Source organism: Myodes glareolus, chromosome 17 (assembly GCF_982192425.1).
Source record: "Myodes glareolus chromosome 17, mMyoGla1.1, whole genome shotgun sequence".
Classification (NCBI taxonomy): Eukaryota; Metazoa; Chordata; class Mammalia; order Rodentia; family Cricetidae; genus Myodes; species Myodes glareolus.
Window position 1 is genome coordinate 67,332,385 of NC_142042.1, and position 26,375 is coordinate 67,358,759.

The 26,375-nt window shown below is 49.9% G+C and overlaps 1 protein-coding gene across 11 annotated transcripts in view; it reads right to left on the reverse strand.

Annotated features, from left to right (window-relative positions):
- Arhgef2 (Rho/Rac guanine nucleotide exchange factor 2) overlaps positions 1 to 26,375 on the reverse strand; it is a 52,194-nt gene that overhangs the window by 18,017 nt on the left and 7,802 nt on the right. For 2 of the 11 annotated variants that reach the window (XM_048454787.3, XM_048454768.3), the window contains exons 2-6: positions 24,653 to 24,951; positions 22,968 to 23,115; positions 14,360 to 14,432; positions 13,633 to 13,675; positions 12,488 to 12,581 (exon numbers count right to left, since the gene is read on the reverse strand). In XM_048454787.3, the coding sequence (XP_048310744.3) occupies positions 12,488 to 12,581; positions 13,633 to 13,675; positions 14,360 to 14,432; positions 22,968 to 23,115; positions 24,653 to 24,930 (636 nt within the window). In that variant the 5' untranslated portion in view covers positions 24,931 to 24,951. Of the gene's footprint in view, positions 1 to 89; positions 231 to 7,719; positions 7,857 to 8,000; positions 8,185 to 12,487; positions 12,582 to 12,699; positions 12,720 to 13,632; positions 13,676 to 14,359; positions 14,433 to 22,967; positions 23,116 to 24,652; positions 24,952 to 25,839; positions 26,011 to 26,375 lie in introns of those variants that run through there. The other 9 variants (XM_085678130.2, XM_048454803.3, XM_087897360.1 and 6 more) reach the window with 8 other exon arrangements.

Genomic DNA, 26,375 nt, shown 5'->3' on the forward strand with positions numbered 1-26,375 from the left:
CGGAAGAAATGCCTGCCCAGAGGGTGGATGACATCAGTAGCTAATGCACAGGGCAGTCAGGCCCTACAGGTCCGAGGCCTCTGGCCTACCTGACCCCGGCGACTGGGCTGCCTCCTGTTGCCACTCATCTTCCTAGCTCTAGATCTCTGCGTCCTCACTCCACCTCCCAGGCTTAGCTCTGCTCGCCCCCGGCTGCTGGATGCTTTCTCTGTGCTGGGGGAAGATGCGCAGAGAGGAGGGGAGGACCAGCGAAGCAGAGGGTGCCAGCTCACCAGCGCTTTCCAATCTATGGGAGTTAGCTCCTCTCATAACCATGACAACGGGTGTTGGAGCTGCTGTCTTCAAAGCAGTCATGAGGAAACAGGGGTGGGAATGCAGGAGATTCCCTTATTAGATTGGCTGGGGGGACAGAATGTGTCTTCAGCCACCCCAACCCAGAGGTCAGGACCCCAAACCTCTAACTCTTCTATTTATACTCAATCAGTCAGTCAAAGCCCAAAAGATCCACCTTTGGTCACCAGTGTGTGTGTGTCTGTGTGTGTGGGGGGTGCTCAAGTAGCCAAGAATACCCTTGAACTTTGGATCATCCAGCCTCCACTGCTTGGTGCTGGGATTAATGGGACACTGAGGAATACCTTTGCCTTTAAGTTTTCTCCCACTCCATCCAGCTTCTGCAGAAGTCCTTAACTTCCTTTCTGTTCCTCCCCAAGCACCTGACGTTTCCAAAAGCCAGAAAAGACAATACTGGCTGTGGTAGCTCATGCCTATGAATTCCTGAACTTGGGAGACTAAGACAGGAATACTGCAGCAAGCCTGGGCTATAGACAACTGTGTCCAAAAAAAAAAAAAAAAAAAAAAAAAAAAGAACACACACATACAGCACTTATGAAGTGGAGGCGGGAAGCTTGGGAGTATGGACATCTTTAGCTATCTAGTGATATGGATGATGAGGCCCAATCTCAAAACACCACCACCAAAACAAACAAACAAACAGGTTACAAGAGGAAGAAAAGCAAAGGTACCTGCTGCCAAACTTGATGACCCACATGGTGGAAGAACTGAACTGATATCCCCATTCCAGCCATGGCATGTACCCAGTAAATTAGAAAGGGCAAGACAGCTGGTATGCTGGGGCATGGCTTTAATCCCAGCACTCAGGAGAAGAGGCAGGCAGATCTCTGAGTTCGAGACCACCTTGGCATACAAAGGAAACTCCAAGCTAGTCGGGGCTTTACAGTGAGACCCAGCATCTAAATTAACTAGTTAATCAATTTAATTAAAGATGTTAGAGGACAAGGACAAAACCATGCAGGCAGCTGAAACAGAACCGAGGACACTGGCAGGGACCCTAAGACAGAATCGTAATTCAGTGACGAAAATACCCAGCCTGGGCCTGCCACACCACCGACCACACGGGCAGTAGGAGTGGGGGAGGATGCCAGCCTGGGCCTGCCACACCACTGACCACACGGGCAGTCGGATGGGGGAGGATGGGGGAAAGGGGAAGTGTGGAGGTGCTGAGTCAACAGTGCAGGCCAGAGAGCAACGGACCACAGTGCCCTAGGTCTTGAGGTGTCCTGAACCAAGATCCTTCTGTCTTGGCCCTCAGTTAGGGTGACCTGAGGTGACAGAGCCCGGTGGTCTGGAGGTCGTTCCCTACCATTCCTCCGCGTGCTTCCTCCTCTGCCACCAGACACTCTACTGTTTTTTGAGTCAGGATCTCACTGTGTCACCTGTCTGGCCTTGAACTAAAGGCAATCCTCCTGCCTCAGCCACCCAAGTACTAGGCTTACAGGCATGTACCACCAGGCCAGGCTTCTCTCCTCATCCTGCCGGTCTTCCTTGCCCCGCCCTGGTCTCTGCTTGTCCTCAGACTTCTTTCTATCAGCCCTGCAACTACTTCTCCCCCCAGGCACGGAGCCTCCTTCCCTCCTCCTCCCCAAGGGACACCCTCTGTCAGACTCTAGTCTCAGACACTCCAGCTTTCTTTTCTTTAGTGGCACGGGCCTGCCTGCGTCACTAGCAAAGTGCCCATTGGTCTATTCTCCAGCCAACTTGTGGGAAGTATAGCTCTTTAACTGGATTGTTTCTAGATCAAAGTCACCTCAAATTCACCTTGTGGAACTTCAAAGGCCAAGTCTAAATATCTCTTCCCGCCGACGTACGCTCTCCCTCTCTCCACCTCTCTGCCCTCCCAGCTGTCTCAAGGACACTGACCTGTAGAAAGTATGAGCATGTCCGACAGGCAAGCAAGCAAACGTGAGAACGGCAGCAAACAGAACAACATGCTTGGCTGGCAAGGGCCACTCCAAAAAGTGTGTGCTTATAGACACCGTCTTTCCTCATGGTTCCCTGTGCTACCTGCCTAGATAGTTCTCCTGGAAGTGGGAAGGGACGAGGGACTGGGGCCAGAAAAGGGCTCCAGTGGCCCTTTCCCTCCTCGGCACCGCTGCCCATACAGACCCCAGTTGCTCTGGTCCCCGCCTTCCACCTGCCAACACTCACCCTCTCTTGAAGCGGCCCCTGTTCTGAGTGGGCGAGCAGCGGGCAGCAGCCACAGCAGCAGCACATCCCAGCACGGGCACTGCCCAGCAGCAAGCGGCCCTGGCACTGCCTAGCACTATTGTACTGAGACCGCCCCAGGCTCAAGCTGGGGAGAATGGAATGACAGGGGAAGTGCTTACCAGGGGAAACGGCTGCTTGATGGACTCTCCTGTATTTAACACACAGCAAGCACAACGGCCCTTCATGTCCTCCATGCCCCAGCATGTCCACCAGGAAAGGGTCTATCACAGCTAGGGGTGGTGTGCACATCTGGAAGTCTAACTATTTGGAAGGTTGAGGGAAGAGGATGGATAGCCAAAGACAGCCTGGGCAACTTGGCAAGACTCTGTCTCAAAAGAAAATTCTAAAAAGGGCAGGGAATGTTGCTCCAGGTTCAAGGATCTGGTAGACATGAAGCACTGGATTCAATCCCAGCACCACAGAGGCAAGAAAGACCTGTCATCCCCAGTCCAAACACCCACCCCAGTGTTCAGAGCCCTTTCTGCAGGGCCCGACCCTCTGCTGGCCAGCTCAGGGTGTCCTGCTTCCTCTCCACAGACCCGGAAAGCCTTCCCCACTCACTGATATTGTCCAGGCTAATGCTACATGTCAGATTAACTGAATATAGAAGTGAACAGGGCTGAGTGTTGGGGCGTACACCAATAAGCTCAGCACTGAGAAGTTGAGGCAGAAGAATCGGGAGTTCAAGGCCAACTTCGTCTTTTTTTGTTTTTTTGGTTTTTTTTGTTTTGTTTTTAGTTCTTCGAGACATGGTTTCTCTGTAGCTTTGGAACCTGTCCTGGAACTCTTATAGACTAGGCTGGCCTCAAACTCACAGAGATCCGCCTGCCTCTGCCTCCCAAGTGCTGGGGTTAAAGTCAACCTTCATCTTAAGACCCATACCTAGCAGCTGGACGGTGGTGGCACACGCCCTTAATTCCAGCACTTGGGAGGCAGAAGCAGGGGGATCCTTGTGAGTTTGAGGCCAGCCTGCTCTACAAGAGTTAGTTCCAGGACAGGCACCAAAAACTACAGAGAAACCCTGTCTCAAAAAAAAAAAAAAAAAAAAAAAAGACCCATACCTAGCACAAAGCCTCAAGTACAGCAGGCACCCAATGTATGTTCAGAAATGGGGGTACAAAAGGAAGAAAAGACAGGGTCTCCAGCAGCACCCTCATCTGTAGGTACCCTTTGCTAGCCTATGAGAACCTTAAGAACTTCAGCCTCCTTTCCTGTCCTCTGGAGCACCCCACTTCTTCTGACAGAGACCAAGAGGGTTTCCTCTGGGGGGGCAGAACACCAAGGGGAAACCTCCTTCCACCTCCTTCCTGCAGGGAGGGAGCTGAGTGCTGACAAGTTCACTCCATTCTGTGCTCTAGGCTAAAAGAAAACAATGATAGCTGGGCGGTGGCCAGCACGCGGGAGGCAGAGGCAGGAGGATCTCTGTGAGTTGGAGGCCAGCTCTGTTCTACAAGAGCTAGTTCCAGGATAGGCTCCAAAGCTACAGAGAAACTTTGTCTTGAAAAAAAAAGAAAAAGAAAACCAATGAGGCAAGACAAGTAAGGAAACCTAGACTCAGGCTTCCCAAGCTCCTCAGGGCGGCAGTTACTCGGGTGTGTCAGAGCTGCTCTCCCCAGGCCTGAGTTCTCACTGTTCTCCTCTCTCCACACCAAGGCCTCAGGGACAATTGTGTGGTATTCACAATCACCTCAGTTGGCAACCGGCAAGGGGCAGCTGCCTTTTCCTCAAGACTCTACAGCCAGAGGGCTCTAGGAGGGGTCCACTGGGACTAATAGTCTGTGGCTCCGCCCTGGACAGCCGAGACACAGGGTCACTGGGTTGTGAAGGGAAGGGCTGCTGGTCAGCGGTGCAGTACTTGCAAACTTGGTTTCAATTCCACAAGGGGAAATCTCTGAGACTGGGAGTGAAGAGAGAAGATTCCTGAGGTGAGTCCAGGCTTTGGATAGACTGTGGAAGGCCCTGGTCCTCCAGAAGCTCCAGGAAAGAAAATGGAAGATTGGAAGCTGAGAGAAGATGGTCAAATGCAGACACTAAACCTTAAGCCAGAAACAAAAGAAAAAGACATCACTGAGCACACAAAGGCACTTAGAAAACCCCTGCTCAGTGAAGGGTGGCTGGACAGTGGGACTGGACAACACACAGGGGAGGCAGAAAAGGGGCACTTATGCCATAGGCAATAAAATCTGGCTGGAGCCTCTGAGATCCAGGTACCCTCGACCCCAGCCCGCTCCCCTCCCAGCCACACCTGTCAGGCCAGACACAGACAGACGGGCATTTGTACAGGCAAACAATGGCTGTGCCAGACTCCCTGCCCTCCTGGCACAAGGCAGGCCAGCTGAGTTGGGAGGGGGTAGCTGCTGCCTTCAGCCCTACCCCCACCTTCCCAAGGAGACAAAAACAAACCCAGAAGGGTCTAGCCAGCACCTCTCAGCCATTTCTCTACCAGTTCCAGAAACCATGACAAATCCACTCGGCGCCTACATCCTACATCAGAACAGAGGCTGAACTTTAAAATGGGAACTACTTGCTTGTCCCCAGAGTATGGGAAGAGCTAATTTTCAAAAAGCACCCCTGTGCATCTCTGCCGGAGAGACACACCCCCAAACACAGGGAACATAAACACATGGGAATCACATCTCATCTGTCCCCTCTCTGACTCAAGGTCACAGTTCCAGTGCCAGTGGGACAGAGCCCAGACCCTTCTCCACCTCCTCTGGTGCCCTGGGTGTTTCCAGGCACTCTTCAGCCACCTTGCAGTCCCTAGGTGACCTCTCTAAGGCTTCATCACCCTATGCCCAGCTTTGCTTTTTTCTTCCCCCTCAGTGCTTTGCTGGACACCCATTACCCCTAAAATCTTTTTGGATGGCCCCAAACCCCAGCTTCCCAGAGGAACCCCAACTCCTCAAGTCTCCCAAACTATTCCAGTTCCCCTCCCTGCTCCCCCAGCCCTGCCCTCCTGGTCCTGCACACAAAGCCAGCCACCTCTCTGGAACAAAGGCGGCCTCTCTCCCTGCTCCCCATCACACACAGGGTTCAGAAAAACCCACGGTGCTCCCGCCCCCAAAGCCATCCCCAGAGCTCTGATCTCTGGCCCCTGCTTTGTTCTAAGGGCCAAGACAGGGCTCAGGAAGATCAGGAGAGGAGATGAGGGGGTCTAAAGATGCAAGGAGCAGCCTTAAGGCTAGAGGAGGTAGCGAGTAGGGCCGAGATTACTGAGGGCTGGGGAACCAGCAGGACAGAAACAATGAGGAGAAAAAGGGAGTGGGGGGGGCGCACGGGTAGATCCTCTGCCTGTGGCAGGTCGAGCTTGAATTCTCCCTTCTGTGAAAATGTCCTAAGAGTAAAAAACGAGACGGAGGAGGGCAACAGATCTCTGCCCTGACCCATCTCCCTCACAGGGAGCAGGGAAGACCATGCTCCTCAAATAAGCTCACTTCCAGTGGGGCCTCTACTTCCCACCACAGTATAAAAAGAAAGGAGACAGCTGGTGTGCTTGGGGAGGGGGAGGGGGAAGATCCAGGGTTTGTTGGCTGAGAACCAACTCCCCCACTTCGGTAACCACAGCTTTCCGGAGGTGTCCCTCCCCTTCCGACCAGCTCAAACTGACAACCTCCCTCCTCCCCAAGGTCTCCCTGCCCTCTCAGAACCACTTTCTGGTCCCGGTCCCAGTCAGATCCCCCAATTCCCCCTCCATGGCTAGTTACAGGATAAAGAACCAGGTTCTGGATTTCCAGTTACCACGATATGAAAAAAACAAAACAACAACAAAAAAACAGGGCATGAGATGCCAGGTGTCTGGATTAGAGAAAGGCCCTCCAAGAATGTCTTCATACAGTTTCACAGGTCTGCCCCCCAAGCTCCCCCATGACTTTCCTTTTTAGGGTGGAACCAAATTTCCGTGCTTTCAAAAAGGTCCAATCCCCCCCCCCACCCCCTGGCTCTACTCCAGGGTCTCGCTCAAACGGTTGAAAAAATAAACAGACTTTGGGAGCTGGGGCCTGGCCTGTCGCTGGGGTTGATAAGAGCCTGTCTGCCACCCCCACAGTTCACACTTCAGTCACCTCACCCTGGAGCAACGCAGAGTCCTGCTAGCTTTCCTTCCGGTTTGCAGGCTCCCATCCCAAAAAAAAAAAAAAAAAAAAGCCTCAAACTAAGCTTCCCCTGGGCTATCCAACCTACAGACCAGCTTCGCGGTTAGCACTAAGACAAGTCGCTAAAGCCTGGAACCAGGAGGAAGGGAGAGGGGTTTCCATCCCCAGAGTGGCTTCCCAGCCTGAAAATAAATGATCTGCTTGGCTGGTTGCAGAAGGGTCCATGAGCTCCCAGTGAGAACAGGGATTAAGATTAAAACTGTTTCTGCCTTTCCTTTCTGAGAACCTTATAATGTGGGTGCCCTGAGGAACTGGGAGGCCCCATCTGCCAGCTCCACATTCGCCTACAAGTCCTCCGGTTCACCACTTCCTGGAGACTGAGGTATGGAAAGTCATGGCATTTGCGAGTGGGTCTGAATACAAAGACAGGAATAAAGGACACTTGTAAAAGCGCGGCGGAGAGGTCGTCAAGCAGTGTGTGCTGAGAATTACACACCCAGATCCCAGATGACAGGTGAATGGCCCCCAACCCGCGGCTATAATCAAAAATATGGCTGAGGGGAGTGGGGAGTGGGTCAGCCAAGGCCACTGGAGGACCAGGAGCCAGTAAGATGATGGAACAGATAAGGGTGGAAACTACTCTGGGTTCAGACACCTCGGCGCTCAGGATGGAGGAAGGCATCCCAGCTACACAAAGGCAAGCTCCCTTCACCTGAGGGAGTCGGCCTGGCCTGGCGGGGGAAATGGGCTGTCGCTTGCTGTCCTGACCCCAGCCACCCGCCCACCCCAGGCAAGAACTGAATCACAGCTGGAAAGTCCATCGGCGAGAAGAGGAGGAGCTGACTTTTGTCTTGGAGGGGCGGGAAGGTGGGGGAGGGAGCTGGGAAACCACCCCTCCCGCCCCCTACAACCGATGGTGGGGACAAAGGGGGAAACGACCGAGCCTGCGCTGGGGGGCACCGCCGCGAGCAACCGGGAAGAACTGGGGCGCGGAAGGGATACCCAAAAGCGTCGCCCCTAGGAGCCCGACACGCACGACCCTCTTTCCCGCCCGGTCCCTTACCAAAGCAACTTTCTTCCGAGCGGCCCAAAACACTCGGTCCCGCCGAACCACTGATGACCCAGCTCCGCTCTCCTAGAATCCCAGCACAGAAGCTGCGCGGGTGCTGGAGGCGCGGGTCACGTCGCGGTCCTCCAGCCCCCTCCCCACGCGCTCGCAGCCCCACCCACCCCGTCCGGCCGCTGCGCGCTGACTCCCGCTCCCCAGAGCCGGCGGCGGGGGGAAATGGGGCGCGGGGTGGAGGCCCGAGGTCGGCAGGGCGCTCGGTCGCAGAGCCAGCCCACCTTGGTCGCCAGCTCCTTGCTCCGGTCGATCCGAGCGCGCGTGAGGGATTCGATTCGAGACATAATCCAGCGTGAGCCGCGGTCAGACGCGGCGGACCCGGGCGTCCAGCTCCGGCGGGGGAGGGGTCCGGCCGCACGCGTCGGCCTTAGGGACAGGAAGTCTGAGTCCCCTAGCCCCGGCACCCAGCGCCAGTTCCTCAAACCCTAGTCTCCTCCCTCACCCGGGCTCAGGAAGGGGGGAGGCGGAGCGGAGGCAGGGCGGGGTACCCGCGCACCGGACGGGACGCCAGGGTTAGTGTTGCTACGGCCTGGAAGACTAGGTCCTTGGATAGGTTCGAGGTGTCCTCTTGCCTTTTCCCTTTAGCGCTTAGGGACACTCTCTGACCTCAGCGACCCCTCTTAGTTTGCCTCTCCCTAAAAAAACACTGGCACCCATTCCGGGTAACTTCACTCTTTAAAGACCCTCCGGTTGGAGGATTCTGTCGCCTACCTCGTCGGCCGCAGGGGGAACTAGCCTTAAGGGCCTATCAAATAGACTTGAGTACACAGATCTCCTTTACAGCTGAGGACTGGTGTGACAAGAGGGAGGAGGAAATCAAAAGGGAACTAGAAGCTTCACCAGTAAATTTCATCCCCCCCCCCAAAAAAAAAGTAAGGAGGAGCCATTTCCAAAGACCACAGAAGAGGGTTTCCCACCACCACCGCAAGCTGCTCACACCTCTGGGACCACACTCAGACCCGGACCGCGCCGTCATTCCCAGCACCACCTCTGCCAACCACTTTGGCAATGAAGTGAGAAGTCTGCACCTTTCCCGAGGCTAACTGAGGAAATCCTTCCTCGTGTCTGGACACCAGTTCCTGCCGCTGCAAATTCAACAAGACATGGAAGACTCGACACAACCTGCCCCGGTCAGGAAGTAGCTGGAGTTTGCTAAGGAGTGTGGGTGGCTTTTCATCTCTTTGGACCTTTTGCGTCAACCTGAGTTTCCTGACACTGGGGAAATTCTTTCTCCAGTCTGCTTCGTTTCCACTTTCAAGGTCTCCCACTGCCCTGTAAAAATCAGAGCATCCTGGGACAAAACTGTGTAGAAATTTCAGGGTCCTGCCTAACCTAGTCCCAAAAGGTGTGTGGTGAGGGAAGGGAATGAGGCCCCGCCCACGACCACTAGCTTCCTGGCCTTCTCAGTAGCCTAACCAGGCAGAACGCTGCTGGGCTGCAGGTTTCCAGCCCAACACGGCACTGGCACTGGCACTCTGGTGGCGCCAGTTTTAGTCTCCTTCTCTATTTTGGGCTCCACTGCCTCAACCTCGGCTGTGCTGATTGGGCTCCTCACCCCTGAACCACGCCCACTCATTCCTCTGACCTATCCCCTGCCTGGCAACTCCCTCACCTTCTGCACCCATGCTCCTACTAAAATCCTTTTATAGTAAAGGCGGGGGTGGGTGGGGGGCGCTATGCCCAGGTCAGGCTAGCTAGAAGCAGAAAGGACTTTCCCAGGCCAATTCTGCTTCCTGTAAAGGAAGCCTAAGGACGGCCTCAGGAGCATCTGACTCTGGGACTCCAGACTGGCGCTCCTTTAAGAGACCAGCCATGCCTAAGAAATGTACTAACTTTAAAAACAGACTCCTAGCTGCCTGTCTTTACCACTGGGGGCTCAGAGACCTCTGTTAGTCTGGAACCTCACTTTTCTCCAAGGCCCGGGCCAGAAAGTGTTGTAAGTCAAATCCTGAGTGAGCAAAAATCTAGGATTTGACCCCAAGACTCTCTGAGGGACTGGTCAGTCTATAAAGTCCACGTGGAATGTCTGACCCCCAAGCCTTTTACTGTGTTTTCCCATCCCACCGGTTCTCACCGAGCTCTGAAAACCAAACCTTTAAAACCACCTGTATTTAATGAGCTATGTCCTCAGCTTGACTCAGTTTCTGGTTTCTGCACCCTCTGGAACAATGAATGTTTTCCTTTCTTCTGGGTGTCCTCCCTTTTCCCAAGCCCTTTCATTCCAGACCCATGTGATCCTAGCCAGTGAAACTTTTCAGAAATTTTTTTATATATATAAAAAAGAAACCCTCTGCCAGAATCCAAAAGTAGCCAATGCCCTCAGTGAACCGTTTAACTCAAAAAAAAAAAAAAAAAAAAAGGAAAAGAAAAGAAACAGTACCATTCCCATTGGCAGCTAGGAAGGGAAGGGTCTGATTTCCGAAGGGCCGTTGTAGGAATCAAGAGTACCTCTAGCTGTCTAGACTCAAGACATACAGTCCACAGATCGACCTTTCTGCTGATTAGTTTGGGCCTTAGACATGACTTGGAAATGACTAAGGCATACGTGACCACAGTGGCTTCCCAGCGAGGGCTGGTGGAGGAAGGCTTTGGGGTTCAGTGAGAGAGTCACAGGTTTCTTAATGAGTGCTGCACTTCAAGCAGCTGAGGGATCCCGAGTGACCCAGCTTCTAGGTTATCTTGTCTGTGAAACGGTGATTAATGTGTAGCCATCACTTATCTCTGCCACAGTCATCCTAAAAAGCTCTAGAAAAGTGTTTTGCCACCTATGGGATGCCAGTCAAGTTGGGAGGAACAGGCTACCTCCTCCTCTCCATCCCCAGCAATATGCAGCAGTGGTACCCAAGCTGGGAACAAGGGAGAAAGGGGCAGCATGGTGTAGGCAGACGCATTCTGGAAGGGTGTAGGGAAGGGAGACAAGCCAACAAGCAGAACAGTACACTGATCTATGCCACCTCTTCTTGGTCCCTGTCCATACTCCAGAGTCTCTACCCAGGTTTCCTTTCTTCAGGTTCCTCAATCTCCTACCAGGCTGCTAGGCCAAGGGTGAGCAAGTGTTGTGTGACAGCCTGACAGAGCCTGTGTGTGTCCTGTGTCCTGTGTCCTGACGGGGGTGACGACAGCCTGACAGAGCCCTTGTCCTGACGGGATTCAGATCCTAGGGGCTTCCTGCTTGCTTTGTTTTCTAAGCAATCTGATTCCTGACCCTGCCTGCCTCCCCCATGTCCAGGGATTTTAAGATTGTGATATTCCGGGAGCTGGAGAGATGGCTCACTGGTTAAGGGCACTGACTGCTCTTCCAGAAGACCCAGGTTCAATTCCCAGCACCCACAAGCAGCTAACAACTGTCTGTAACTCCAAGATGTTACAGCTCACACGGACAGACATGCAGGCAAAGTGCCAATATACATAAAAATAAATAAATTATATATATAAAAAAGATTGTGATATGTTTTCTCATGTCTCCTTTTCATCACCTTCAACTCCCTCTCTGGGAAGGCCCTAGCAATGGATCTGCTTCCATCACTACCTTGCCTGCCCAGCTGAGGAAATCCTTCTTTGCACTTGGCTACTGTGGTAACAACCTGACTGGAGTGACCCATGGTACTGCCAGCTGAATAGGATGGTGTCTCCTTCAAGCTCCTCTCGGTGACTGGAGACCACCTCAGGCTGGAAGCACATGAACACTAATGGAAAAGGAGAGGGATTTATTGTTGCCACAGTAAGTGGAACCTGCAAGCCTGGAGCTCAGAATCAGGAGGCTGGAGGCAGGATAATGAAGGCCAACCAGGCTGAAGGACTGGGGAGTAACTGCCAGAGAAGGAAAAGGAGAGGAGGGAAGAAGGAAGGAAGGGAGGGAGGGAGGGAGGGGAGGAGGGAGGGAAGAAGGGAAGGAGAAAGGCACCACGGCTAGGTGTGGTGGTGCATGCTTGGGGTCCCAGCTCTTGAGACAGACACAGAAGGATCAAGAGTTAAAGGTCATCTTCAGCTATACAATTTAAGGCCCACCTGGCTTATATGAAACCCTGTCTCAAAAATAAATAAATATAAACAATGGTCATGTGTGGTGTCTCATGCCTAAAATCAAGAATCCCAGCATTCTGGAGGCTGAGGTGGGAGGAGAGTCACAGCTGAGGCCACCTGGCCACATAGTGAGTTCAGGGGAAATGACAAAGGCAGAGCAGAACACCTTTTCTTCCTGGCATCCCAAGGCACGTGGCCACACATGTGCCACATAATCACATCCCTCCCTGGCTCCCACTCTGCCTGTGGTCTTATTTCAACCCCTTCAGTTGCTGTATCCACCCATAAAATTATGAGTGTGAAAGCACTTTGAAAACCCTAACAGTCTATGAAGAAGCGAAAGGCGTTGCTGTAATTATCATTCTTGTGTCCGATGGGCACGATTCCTGCTGCCCACCTCTTAGCTATAGGCGGCCTGAAGTGAGGGAGCCTTAGGCCATTCCTCAGCTCCAGTTATCCACAGCAGCTGTCTGCTCAGCTGGAGGGGAGGGAAACAGAGAAAGGCCGATTTACTGGGACACTCAGAGCTTTGAAGGCACATCATGTGTTCTCTTAAAATGAGAGCCCTGGCCCTGAGTCTCTATCAGGAAAGTTGGGAAGGGGTGACCTGCTGAGACACGGAGGAGGAAGAGAAGTGAGGAGGGAAAACAGATCTATGCCTCCTATTTCCCGGTCTGCCTCCTACCTTGGCCTTGCCTGTCATGCCCAAGAGGAAGCTGAAGGTCCGTCGCAGGGAGGTGCCTGCCCAGGTCCCTGAGTCTTCTTCCAGCTGGTTACCACTGCAAAAAGACAGGGAAAAGGTGAGGAGAGGGAACTGGGAAAGAAAATCGACCACAGGGATGGCAGTGACCCCTGCCATTGAGGTAGAAGTCTGGAAACGCACCCCCCAGTTCCCACCTCCTAGCTCTTCTGGATCAGGATGTTCAAGCTTTCAGACTCCTCTATTTATGAGGAAACTCCAGACTCCTCCCAGATAAAGGCAGCCACCCTCTTCCTCTCCAGCTGGAGATGGGAGGGCCGAGTCCCTCTCAAACTGTTCTCCATCAGATGTGGTTGGAGAGAAGGCCCTTGAGGGGCATATCCCCCTCTCAGAACAAGAGCCCTGTGTAGACCCTTTGCTGTTTGGAAAAAGCCCCTGGGCCTAAAGCCAATAAGAACTGAATTTCCTGGGATTTCATCAGCCCATCCCATGAGCTAATCCCGACCGGGGCCAAGAGGTTGTGTCAACTAGAGAATTTCAGGATCACAAATCAGAGCCCCATTCTTAAAGGGCCCATGTGTTGCTCACACAGGCACACAGAGTGAGAAGGCTGACCCATCTAACAAGGCTTTGGCCACACAGGCCAGATAAACAGGTGCTGATTTTGCAGGCTTGTTTGCTTAGTTCTTGAAATGTCCAGCATCCATGTCCATCTCTAAGCTCCACTCCAGGCCCCTGTGCTGGGAATTCTCCAGCCCTCAGCTAGCTCTCCTTCAGCAGTCAGATGCCATCCACAGCTCACCCCGGGGACCAGGCCACTCAGCAGCACAATGGCCTGCTCTACTTCATGTCACAGACAGCAGCAAGCGAATCTCAATCCCTCTCTCTCTCTCTCTCTCTCTCTGTCTCTCTCTCTCTCTCTCTCTCTCTCTCTCTCTCTCTCTGCTATTTGTTAGAATCCTTAGGGTTTGGTTCCTACTCCTTTTCTCTCGTTCGGGGAGATGGCTATTTGAAGGCCTCCTCAGAAGCATCATGGGGACAGTGGGGAATTTTAAGGCTACACAATCCATGGCCACACCCACCACTCCTACATCTAGGCCTTTGATGGGCTCAGAATCCCCGAAACTCACCATTTGCTGAGGTCTGTGCCAGAGGATCGGAACGAGTTACCTGCTAATGCACAAGGAAAAGCCGTGTTTAGGAAAAGCCAGACAAAGGCACCCAGGGCTGCCTTCCCAACCCCCTCCACCTGGATCAGGTTCCCAGGCTGCAGGTGCCTGTGACGCCATTCCTGAGGGCGGCCACTGGGGAGCAGGGACAGAGGGCGGGGTCTGAGGAGAACTGAAGTGAAGAACTAGCTGGACTGAGGCTGAAGCTCAGCACGGAGCTGCCCTTTGTTCAATTATTCGTGAGTATGTGGAGTGGGGACAGGCATGAGGAAGTCAGAAGTTTCTCCTTCCCAGGGATTGAACTCAAGTTGTTAGACTTATTGGCAAGCACCTTTACCCAGTGAGCCATCTTGCCAGCCCCCGCATGTGCCATCTTCAGAACAAAGATGCACTTCTAGAAACTGCCCCCCATTTCTAGTGATAGGGGAGCCTGGGAAGACCTCTTGTATCTTGTGTCCCCCTCGTTCACAGGGGGACAGTCTCAGGGATGCTGAGGTCCTGAGTAAGAACCCTCACTTGAAGGGATTTTTGGAGCCCCAATGGTGTATAACTACACACAAGGCAGGTGATGGAGATCCAGAACAGCCTACTCTGCTGGGCACGGCTGGGCACTGCTGGGCACGGCTGGGCACGGCTGGGCACTGCTGGGCATTGCTGGGCCACTGGTTTGAGCTCCACTTTTACTTACCACCTGGATCTGAGCAGTCCAAGAGGAAATTGATGCCACTCATGGACACAGCCTTGGACAGCATGCCAGGGGCCTAGTGAACCAAAGAGGCAGCAGATAGCAGGCAGGAACTCTGACCCTGGAGTTGTGCAGAGTCCTCACATGAAGACCATGCATTGTCCACCTCCTCAGACGTGTTCCCTTCCCCACAGTCCAACCCTTCCACCAGGCCTCCCAAGATTCTCCACACCCAATCTAGGTTATTTCACTGGAAATAGTTGGGATATTATTCCTGAGGTTTATCCACTAACCTGGACAGAAAACACAATCCAGTATATTTTTTTCATTGTTGTTTTTTGTGTTTCTATTGTACATGTGTTATAGCAGGAGGTGTGGAGGTCAGAGGTCACTCTCAGGGTTTATTTTCACCCTCCATCATGGGATCTAGGGGTCGACCAGGTGGAGTTCTGTACAACAAGCACTTCTGTCTGCTGAGCAGGTCTGTCAGCCTTTTCCTTCTTTTTCTTCTTTTTCTTTCTTTCTTTCTTTCTTTCTTTCTTTCTTTCCTTCTTTCTTTCTTTCTTTCTTTCCTTCTTTCTTTTTGTTTTTTGTTTTTGTTTCTTTTTAAAGATTTATTTATTTATTATGTATACAGTATTCTGCCTACAAGGCCTGCAGGCCAGAAGAGGGCACCAGATCTCATTACAGATGGTTTGGTTGTGAGCCACCAAGTGGTTGCTGGGAATTGAACTCAGGACCTATAGACGAACAGGCAGTGCTCTTAACCACTGTATGTGCATACCTGTAGAGGTCAGAGGACAACCTGCAGGAGTCAATCACTTCTTTCCTTCTACAATATGTATCTTAGATATTAAACTCAGGTCATCAGGAGTCTTTTCTCACTAAGTCATATCCTGCCCCCCTTTTTTTCCTTCCTTTGTGTTTGTGTACGTGTGTATGATTGATTTGAGACAGGATCTTCCTATGTAGTTCAGGCTGGTCTTACATTCATGATTCTGTTACCTCAACCTCTTCAGTGGTGGAATTACAGACCTGTAGCACCATATCTGACCCTAGCGTTGGTTTCTTTTTTGATGTAGGATCTCTTGTGTAGCTCTGACTGGCCTGGAATTCACTAGGTAGACAGGCTGGCCTTGAACTCACAGAAGCCTGCCTGCCTCTGTGCTGAGTGCTAAGATTGAAAGTTTATGCCACCACAAGCAGCTACAAATTATTAAACAAACAAACAAAATGAAAACTCTGTTGTGGTGTGGGAGAATTATCTGTATTCTGTCAATCATGTATTTTAATAAAACGCTGATTGGCCAGGCAGGAAGTATAGGCGTGAAAACCAGACAGGAAGTAGAGGTGATGCAATGAGGACAGGAGAATTCTGGGAAGCAGGAAGGTTCCTCTGCCATTCCTGCCCAGACCACCAAAGAGGCAACATGTAAGCTGACAGCTGAAAAAGGTACCAAGCCACCTGGCTAACATAGATCAGAATAATGGGTTAATATAAGCTATAAGAGTTAACAAGAAGCCTGAGCTAATGGGCCAATCAGCTTTATAACTTATAGAGATCTCTGTGTGATTGATTTTCTCTGGGACTTGCCGGTTGTGGGGTACCGGGCGGGGACAGATACCCCAACAAGCTGGCCCTCATGTTACACTGTTGTTGTTGGTTTTTTTTAAATGAAAACAGAGCCCAGGGCTGGAGAGATGGCTCAGAGGTTAGGAGCACTGGCTGATGATCTTCCGGAGGTCCTGAGTTCAATTCCCAGCAACCACATGGTGGCTCACAACCATCTGTAATGAGATATGGTGCCCTCTTCTGGCCTGCAGGCATACAAGGAGGCTGAACACTGTGTACACAATAAATAAATAAACCTTTAAAAAAAAAAAAAGAGGGCTGGAGAGATGGCTCAGAGGTTAAGAGCATTGCCTGCTCTTCTAAAGGTACTGAGTTCAATTCCCAGCAACCACATGGTGGCTCACAACCATCTGTAATGGGGTCTGGTGCCCTCTTCTGGCCTGCAGGCATATACACAGACAGAATATTGTAATACATAATAAATAAATAAATAAATAAATAAATAAATAAATAAATAAATAAATAAAAGAAAAAAAAAAGAAAAAGAAAACAGAGCCCAAACTGACATAAATCATCAGATACACAATAACCATAAAGGCTCAGTGTCAAAAATGTCTAAAGGACGCATTCAGTGCAGGGCAGGAAAGAGCATAGGCTGCTTCAGAGTCAGGATAATGAAATCACCAAGGGCCACATGAAAGTTCCTGAAAGTTCTAGATTCTTCCTTACCCTACACAAGGATATGTCAAATGAGTGATAGACCTTAAAATAAAATCTGGAACTTTGCTGGGTGATGGTGGCACACACCTAGAGGTGCAGACAGGCAGATCTCTGTGAGTTTGAGGCCAGCCTGTTCTACAAGAGCTAGTTCCAGGACAACCAGGGCTGTTACACAGTGAAACCCTGTTTCAAAAAACAAAACAAAACAAAACAAAACAAAAAAACCTGGAACTTTGTGCCACATGGTGGCAGTGCACACCTTTAATTCCAGCACTTGGGAGGCAGAGGCAGGAGATATCAATGATATCAATGAGTTCGAGGTCAGCTTGGTCTGCAAAGTGAGTTCCAGAACTGTTACACAGAGAAACCCTGTCTCAAAAAACAAACAAAACAAAATAAAACAAAAAAACTAGAACTTTGAAATTGTTGTGAGAAAAACCACAGATACAGTTTAAGACACAGGCATAGGCAAATCTGTTTCTTTTTCTTTCTGTTTGGAAACAGGGGTCTTCTACAGTGGAGCCAAGGACTATCTTGAGCTGCTGACGCCCCTGCCTCCATCCTTGGAGTGCCAGGAGTCACAGGCTTATAGTACCACATCTAGTTGTTTGTAGCTGGTTTTGTATTCTGTTGCTTTCACTTTATTTTAGTTTTGCAGTTTGTTTATTTTATTGTGTGTGTACCACATGTGTGCAGGCTCCCAAAGAGGCCACAAGAGGGCGTCAAATCCCCTGGGGCTGGAGTTATAAACAATGCAAGCAGACGATACTGGTCCCCTACCAGAGCATAAGTACCATTAACTGCTGAGCCACCTCTAGCCACATCCTCAGCCCCAAGCAGAGGACTCTCTTTCTGTAAAGGATAGGAAATAAAGCAAGAACTGACAAGTGGAATTATGTGAAACTCAGAAAGCTTCAGGGCAGAGGGAAACAATCACCAGAGCAAGAGACAACCTACAAAGTGAGAGAGAGAGCTAGACATGCAAATGATGGGACCAATAGCTAAACACAACGAGAAAAAAGCAGGCATGAAGAAAAAAATAATTAGTCAATAAATGGGCAAGTGAACCGTTCACAAATGAACATCCTTAGCCATCAGGACAGGGAAATAATACCACACTGAGACTATATCTTACCCCTTTCAAAGTGGTTATCATAAAAAATAATAATAAAGGGGGCTCAGTGGGTAAGAGCACTGATTGTTCTTCCAAAGGACCTGGGTTCAATTCTCAGCACTAACATGGCAGCTCACCACTGTCTGTAACTCCAGTTCCAGGGGATCTGACACCCTCACACAGACACACATGCGGGCAAAACACCAATGCACATGAAATAAGAATAAATAAAACAATAAATCATTAAAAATGTTTAAAAAAGGAAAGAAGGAAAGAAAGAAAGAAAGAAAGAAAGAAAGAAAGAAAGAAAGAAAGAAAGAAAGAAAGAAAGGAAGAAAGAAAGAAGGAGCTGGGCGGTGGTGGCACACACCTTTAATCCCAGCACTTGGGAGGCAGAAGCAGGTGGATCTCTGTGAGTTCAAGGCCAGCCTGGTCTACAAGAGTGAGTTCCAGCACAGGATCCAAAGCTACAGAGAAACCCAGTATCAAAAAAAAAAAAAGAATTAAATAGAGAAAGAAAGAAAGAAAGAAAGAAAGAAAGAAAGAAAGAAAGAAAGGAAGAAAGGAAGAAAGAAAGAAAACAAAGGTGCTGGAGGGATGGCTCGGTGGATGAGAGCACTGGCTGCTCCTCTGGTGTATGAGGTCCTTCTGTCTGTGTGTTGCTTTCATTGGTTAATAAAGAAACTGCTTTGTCCTGTCGATAGGGCAGAACTTAGGTAGGCAGGGAAGACAGAACTGCATGCTGGGAGAAAGAAGGGCGGAGTCGGAGAGATGCCATGGAGCCACCACCAGAGATAGATGTGCTGAAACTTCACTGGTAGGCCATGACCTCACGGTGATACACAGATTAATGATGATGGGTTAAATTAATATGTAAGAGTTAGCCAAGAAGAAGTGGTTATTTCGAGGCTAAGCTAGCTGGGCGGTCGAGATGAACAAGCAGGTCCTCCTCCTTGCAACACTCCTCAGATTTGATTCCCAGCACCCACATGGAGGCTCACAACTGTAATTCCAGTCGTAGGGAATCCAATACCCTCTTCTGACTCCACAGGAACCAGGCACACATATGGGTCATAAACTATCTGCAGGTAGATTACACATAAAACATACAAAAGTTTTTCTAGAGAAACCAATTATACAATATAAGTGTCGGTTGCTACTGAGAAATTTAGCTGGGCTGAGGAGGTTAACTTGCGTAATTGTGATGTTTGCTCGTCCAAGCATACACTTCACCAGTATATAGTCCAGGCTGTACCGGCAATGTATTTAGATTATTGTCATTGTTCATCAACAGACTGTGTGTGTGTGTATGTGTGTGTGTGTGTGTGTGTATGTGTGTGTGAGTGTGTATATGTGTGTGAGTGTGTGTATGTGTGTAAGTGTGTGTGTGTGTGTGTATGTGTGTGTGTGTGTGTGTGTATACAAGAGAGAAAGGGAAAGGAGAAGAGAACAAAGGTCATGACTGGAGAGAAGGTTTTACAGTTATGATTACACCTCTTGCAGAGGCCTGGAGTTCTGTTTCCAGCACCCACATTGGGCAGACAGCTTACAACCACCTATAATTCCAGGTCTAGGGATCCAGTGCCCTCTTCTTTCCTCCTCAAACACAGTGCTCATTTGCACATACCCACATACTTGTATACACACATTTAAAAAAAATTAAACCAAGTGGTGGTGATGCACACCTTTAATCCCAGCACTTGGGAGGCAGAGGCAGGCAGATCTCTGTGAGTTTAAGGCCAGCCTGGTCTACAGAGTGAGTTCCAGGACAGGCTCCAAAGCTACACAGAGAAGCCCATCTCAAAAAACCAAAAAATAAATAGAAGAAGAAGAAGAAGAAGAGGAGGAGGAGGAGGAGGAGGAGGAGGAGGAGGAGGAGGAGAAGGAGGAAGAGAGAGAGAGAGAGAGAGAGAGAGAGAGAGAGAGAGAGAAAGAATCTAAGACCATGTGGTAGTGCACAGCTTTAATCCCAGCACTCAAGAAGCAGGGGCAGGCAGATCTCTGAGTTCGAGGCCAGCTTGGTCTCCATAGAGAGATCCAAGACAGCTAGAGATACATAATAGAGAGACCCTCTCTCAGAAGAAGAAGAAGAAAGAGGAATTATACGGAACTTCATCCCTGGAACCATGGGAAGGTGGATGGAGGGAACTAACATCACAGAGTTGTCCTCTGACCTCCATAATAATAAAATAGGGGGAAAGTATAGGGCTTAGGATGTAGTTCAGCCAGTGGAGTGCTTGTTCAGCATAACCAAGTCTTGGTTCCCATCCCTAGTACCAGAGAAAACCAGCATGGCAGTCTGTGCCTAATATCCCAGAACTTGGAAGGTAGAGGCTGGAAGATCAGAAATTCAGGGTCATCCTCCACTACATAGAGACTTCCAAGATAGCCTGGGGTACATAAGACCCTATCTCAAAAATGAAGTATAAATAAAATACAACTGAGTGACTGCAACAATTTGCCACAACACAGAAATAAAAGATAAATAACAACATCACGGTGAGCCATGTTGTCGGGCATGAGGATGTACCCTGTAAAGTTTAATGCACAAGAAGCTTAGGCAGAAAGATCACAAGCTTGAATCAGCCAAGACTCTGTCTCAAACACAGCACACAAGAAAAAGGAAGATCTATAAACTTTTATAAAGCATATCATCATTGCTTTTAAATTCATCAATAAAAACATATGATAGTATAGATAAAATATACATTTGTATTAAGACAGTTTTTGACAAGGGAAATGATAAACATTCATCATAATGTTACCTATGGTGGGAAGGAGAGGAAGGAGAGGAAGGACTAGAAGAGAACTCAGGGTGAATCCTGTTAACAAGGCTGAGTAGTGGGTGGAGAGTAAACCCGAAAGCTGTCCTCTGGTTCCCACATAGGCACCGTAGCTTGTGTGTGCATGTCCAGGCACGTAAAATAAATAGATGTTAATAAATAAGAAAAAAGGTAATCTAAGCTTGGTGGCACACATCCTTATTCCCAACCCGTGGGAGGCAGAGGCAGCCTGAGAGTTCTGGGAGGCCTTTACAGGGCAGCCTGGTCTACAGAGCGAGTTCCAGGACAGTGCATGTCAGCAGTCAGCAAGGAGGTGATGTCGTGGGATGGGAAGGGTTTTGGCTTCGGCTTTGATCCTTATAAATCTTGTCTTGTAAATATCATATTTTTTAAAAAACAAAACAAAACAAAGCAGAGCAGAGCTGGGATAGCGGTTCATGCCTATAATCCTTGCTCTTAAGAAGTGGGGAAATCGTCACAAGTTGGAGGTGAGCCTGGTCTACATGCCAAGTTCCAGACCAGCTAATGCTACATAGTTTCAAAACACAAAAACAAAACAGAAAAGACAGGGTGTGGTGTGTGCCTGTGGTCCCAGATCTAGGAATGGCAGAAGCAGGAGGACTGAGGGGCCAGTCTGCTATATAAAATAAATCTATCTCTAATAAAATAAATAATGAGATAAAACCAAAAACAAAGGGAAAATCCAAGCGTATATCAGTGGCCGTAGCCAGCTGGAGAACAGAGACAAGTTGCAGCTTAGAAATTCAGGGCCACAGAGGTGGTTGCGCAGTCATGAAAATGATTGCTTCACAAGCGAGAGGACCAGAGTTCAGATCCCAGCACCCCCATAACCAGTCAGGCATTGCATGCACAGGCACGTGCACCTGCACACAGTGTTAAAAGATCAATTTTGGAATGAGATTTTGCTTATAGATATCATCTGCAGCCCCTATCTAACCCCCAGTGAGTCAGACTTTTGGTCTGCAGGCTTTGGAGGAATGCCACAAGAAAGAAAAACAAGAACCCCAAACCCTGAGGCAAAGAGACTATTAAGGAGAGGCCTTAAGGATTAGATGAGGGGAGGAGAGGTCTGTAGCAATTAGGGGAGCCCCAGGGTGAGAAGACACCTTGTAATACCAAGAAGGAAGAGAGTAAGATGAGAAGAGAGAAGGAAGGGCTGGAGAGATGGCTCAGGGGTTGAGAGCACTGACTGCTCTTCCAGAGAACCCGGGTTCAATTCCAGCACCCACATGGCAGCTCAGAACTGTCCATAACTCTTGTTCCAAGGGATCTGACACTCACACAGACATATATGCAGGCAAAATATCAGTGCACATAAAGTACCAATAAATAAATTATTTTTTTTTAAAAAAAGGACGAAACAAAAAAGGAAAAGAAGAGAAAAAATATTTCCTGAACTCACATCAGACGGCAGCCTAATGCCTTTCTTCTAATAACTGCAACTAGAAGGCAGCTTAGCTCTGATCTGGGGGAAGCTGAGATAAACGCGCCAGCTGCCGAGTGGAGAAGATCTAGCAGTGAGATCTGCTCTTTATCTTCTCACTTATGGGAAAGTCGGGAGGAAACTTTCAGAGCAGAGTGGACAAAACCAGAAGCCGGGGTAAGATGAGGTCCTGCCTGAAAGGTTGGACATGGTCTCTTCCTCCCAGCCAACCCTTTCTTTCACAGCACCGAGGGTCAGACTGGAGCTCCTGAGAAGTAGTTCGGGAGGGGATCTCAGCCACAGGCTTGAGGCTCCCTCTGGAGTGCAGGACACTCGCTTGTGGGGCCAGATGTTCCTCTCAGCCTCAGTGGTCTTAGAGCCTAGACCACTTACTAGTTGTGCTCCTCATTCAGAAAGCTTCTTTTTCCACCCTTCCTCTATTGCTGGGGACTAAATCCAGGGACTCTCTTGATATACAGTGACCCCGATATTCACCTACACTCGAGGCTCTGTAGCCTTTCTCAGTCACTGTTTCCACTGAGATTTTCTTAGAGAGCTGCTGTGTTTCTCAGGGTACCAGATGCTGAGTTTATTCCCACAATAATAAGTTCAGTTCCAACTCTGGGAAATGTGGGGCCCACAGAAAGAAGAAATTATAGCCACCAGAGGGACAAAGGTCTTATAAGTAAGGGAAGGGGACAGATACCCGTATCAATACAGAGCCAGCCACGGAAGTGGAGAGACAGCGCTACAGAGACAGAGGCAGGCTACCAAGCATTGGGGACGCGCACACAGACTCAACAAAGTAGACAGAGGGCCACAGAAGATAGATTCAGATGGACCCAGATGGAGCCAGAGCCAGGTCTGGGCACAGAGAGACTCAGCAGCTGATGGAACAGAAGAAGCACAGAGTGGTTGCTGGCAGGGGAGGGTCAGGAGGGGAAGCCAGGCAGTGGCCTGACCAGGGTCTGTCATACCGGGTGGGAGGGTTGGCCACCCAGCTGCGGCGGCTGCTGCTGCTGTGGCTGCTGCTGCTGTGCTCCCGGAAAGGGGTCCAGTTCCTCGTAGCTCTGCAGAAAGGAGTCTTCTTGGGAACCTGGGCATCCCAAGGACTGCAGTCTTCTCCTGAAACACACATTGCCACCACTGCCCTTGTAGCCAGTAGTCAGTGATGGGCACCAGGAACGAACAGTTCCTCAGCCCAGCCTTGTTGTTTGGTTCCAGCCCAGCCCTTCCTGTTAGCATAGGCACAGCTCAAACCCAAACTGAGCTCGGTGCTGGCATAGCGGGCTTCAGACAAGACCGACCCCTGCTGGTACAAGAGCAGTACTGTCCTCCAGAAAGGAAGGGAAGGGCAAGCTGAATTCTCCTTGTTTGGTTTCTGATACAACCTCTCCTCTTACTCAGCTATGGAGAAGTCAGCGCTCCTTCCCTCTGCATCTGAAGCATGGAATTAACGTCTGTTCATGAAGAGTGGGTGATACTTTAGACATCCAGAAAATCTGTAGACAGGCATCACGAAAGGCACTCACTCAAGACTCTCAGCCAGGCCTGTGGGCAGGGCATTGCTGTTCACCAAGTTCCCACAAAACCAATGCTGGGGGTGGGGGGTGGGGCTGGAGAGGTGGCTCAGAGGTTAATTAAGAGCATTGCCTGCTCTTCCAAAGGTCCTTAGTGCAATTCTCAGCAACCATATGTGCTCACAACCATCTGTAATGAGATCTGGTGCACTCTTCTGGTCTGCAGGCATACATGCAGACAGAATATTGTATACATAATAAATAAATAAATAAATATTTAAAAAAACCACAAAACCAATGCTGGGACAAAGTCCTAGGGGGCATCTCCCTTGTTCAGCAAAGCCCCCTGTGCCCATGCTCAAGAGCTGAAGAATGCTGAACCACTCACCAGAGCTAAGGGCTTGTCTAAAGGGACCATACCCAAGTCAGCAGTCTGACCCTCACGTGGATAAGCCCCTCCCCGACCTTCTCTTTTTCTACTTCCTCTATTTTGGGGAAGTGGCCAGGGGTTTTCCAGGAGACAGGGAACACAAGGGTCCCCCTTTCCAAGCTTGGTAAGCACACGCAAAGCTCTGAGCAAGGCAGCCGTCCCCACCAGGCATGGTGGCCTATGCCTGTCATCTCAGCCCTTGAGAGGGGCTTAGGGGGACTGCAAATTTGTGACCAGCCTGACCTACCTGAAACTCTGTCACAAAAATAAAGAAAAACAACTAACAAACTCCCAGGCATAAAACTCCAGGTGTTGCTGGGGAAACACTACCAACTTCCTTCAAGAAACCTCCTAAAGTTCCCTGGGCCTATTTCCTGTCTGTAAAAAGAAGAGGCTGGGTTACATAATAATCTCCAGATTTTTTGACACCATCGTATGGAACTATGAAACTGAAAGGGGACCCACTCAGCACTCCCTCCTCCCACTACCCGCTATCACCGTGGAGAGCCCTTGTTAGCCTCGCCAAGGCTCATCACAGGCCGGGCCTGATTCTCCAGAGCTTCAGCCATTTCTCAGAGACCCTTGTTTCTCCAGGGAAATCAGTGGCAGGGAAGGGGGGTGGGGCCAAAACACCAGGATGTATCTATTTGAACACTTTCTCCAAGGTTTAGAGCCGGGGAACGGAGGGTCAGAAGGTCCCCTGGGGACTCACCTGCTCATTGGGTCCTGTAAATCTTTGTCGGGTCCCCAACTGTGTCTTTTGAAGGAATCATTGGTATGGCTATGGGTGCGGAAAGCCCCCGATCTTCTGAGGGGTGAGGCGTGGGCGCCATCACCGTCTTCCTGTTTTCTCTTTCTCCCTGAGTCCTCCTCGCCCTCCCCTTCTTCCAGCTGCTCTCGGGACTCGATTTCAGACAGGCAGCATTGAGTGCGGCCTCGGGACACTGGGCCTTCACCTACGAGCGACCCCTCTGGGGCCGATTTGTTCATGGGAGGTACACGGAGACAGCTCTGAACAGAGAAGAAAGAGAAGGGTGAGCAGCATTCTAGAACCTTGGAACCAGGGATGATGCTACAGACCTTCAAGAGGCTGAGACAGAAGGATGGCCCTGAGTTGGGGCCAAGCTAAGCTGGACTGCATGATGAGGTTTGTGCTAGTTTGGGCTAAGAGTGAGGCCCTGTCTTTTAAAAAAGAAGAAAGAAGCTGTGAGTGGTTGGCACTCTCCTTTCACGCCAGCACGAGAAGCAGAGGTAAACTGGTCTCAGCAGGTTCGAGGCTAGCGTGGCTTGTGTGTAGCAAATTCCAGGTCAGCCAGGACAATATCGTGAAATCCTATCCTTTTTTTTTTTTTAAGACAGGGTTTCTCAGTAGCTATGGAGCCTGTTCTGGGACTCACTGTATAGACCAGGCTGGCCTCGAACTCACGGAGATTTGCCTGCCTCTGCTTCTCAAGTGCTGGGATTTAAAGGTATGTGCCACCATTGCCCGACTTGTGAGATCCTGTTTTAAGAAAGAAAGGAAAAAAGAAAGAAAGAAAGAAAGGAAGGAAGGAAGGAAGGAAGAAGGAAGGAAGGAAAGAAAGAAAGAAAGGAGGGGCTGGAGAGATGGCTCAGAGGTCCTGAGTTCAATTCCCATCAACCACATGGTGGTTCACAACTCATCTGTAATGGGATCTGGTGCCCTCTTCTGGCCTTCAATTCCCATCAACCACATGGTGGTTCACAACTCATCTGTAATGGGATCTGGTGCCCTCTTCTGGCCTGTCTGCCATGTAGACAGAACAAATAAATAAATCTTTGAATAAAGAAGAAAGGAAGAAGAAAGAGAAATGAAGACAGAAAGGGCGGCTTGGATGAAGAAGCACAGCGACCAGGCTGCTGAGCCCCTTGCGCCCTCACCTCGCTGTGGCAGAGCCGGAGGATTTAGTGTTGAGGGAGAACAACTTCTGGCTGTCAGTCCAGGGTTCTGTTCAGTGTAGACCTTTACTGAGCGTGGTAGCTCATGTCTGCAATCTCAGTGCTCAGAAGGCAGAACAGGAAAATTGAGAGTTCAACACTGCTGTGGGCAACCTTGTTACAAAATAAAAAACTTTGAAAGAAGATCTTGTTTGCTCATTATTATTCCATCCATTGAGCATGTATACAGTAGGAAGCCATGCTAAGAAAAGCAGATACGGTTTCTGTCCTTAGGTGTTCATACGTGTGTGTGTGTGTGTGCGTGTGTGTGCGTGCATGCATGTGTGTGTGTCTGTGTGTGTGTGTGCGCATGTGTGTGTGTGTCCGTGTGTGTGTGTCTGTGTCTGTGTGTGTGTGCGCGTGCACGCATGTGTGTGTGTGTGTGTGTGCATGTGCTCAGACTAAAGCACAATTTAAAAATGCCTCCATAACTATCAAATGCTACGAGAGAAAGTTCATCCAAAGCCCGTGGCCAGGAT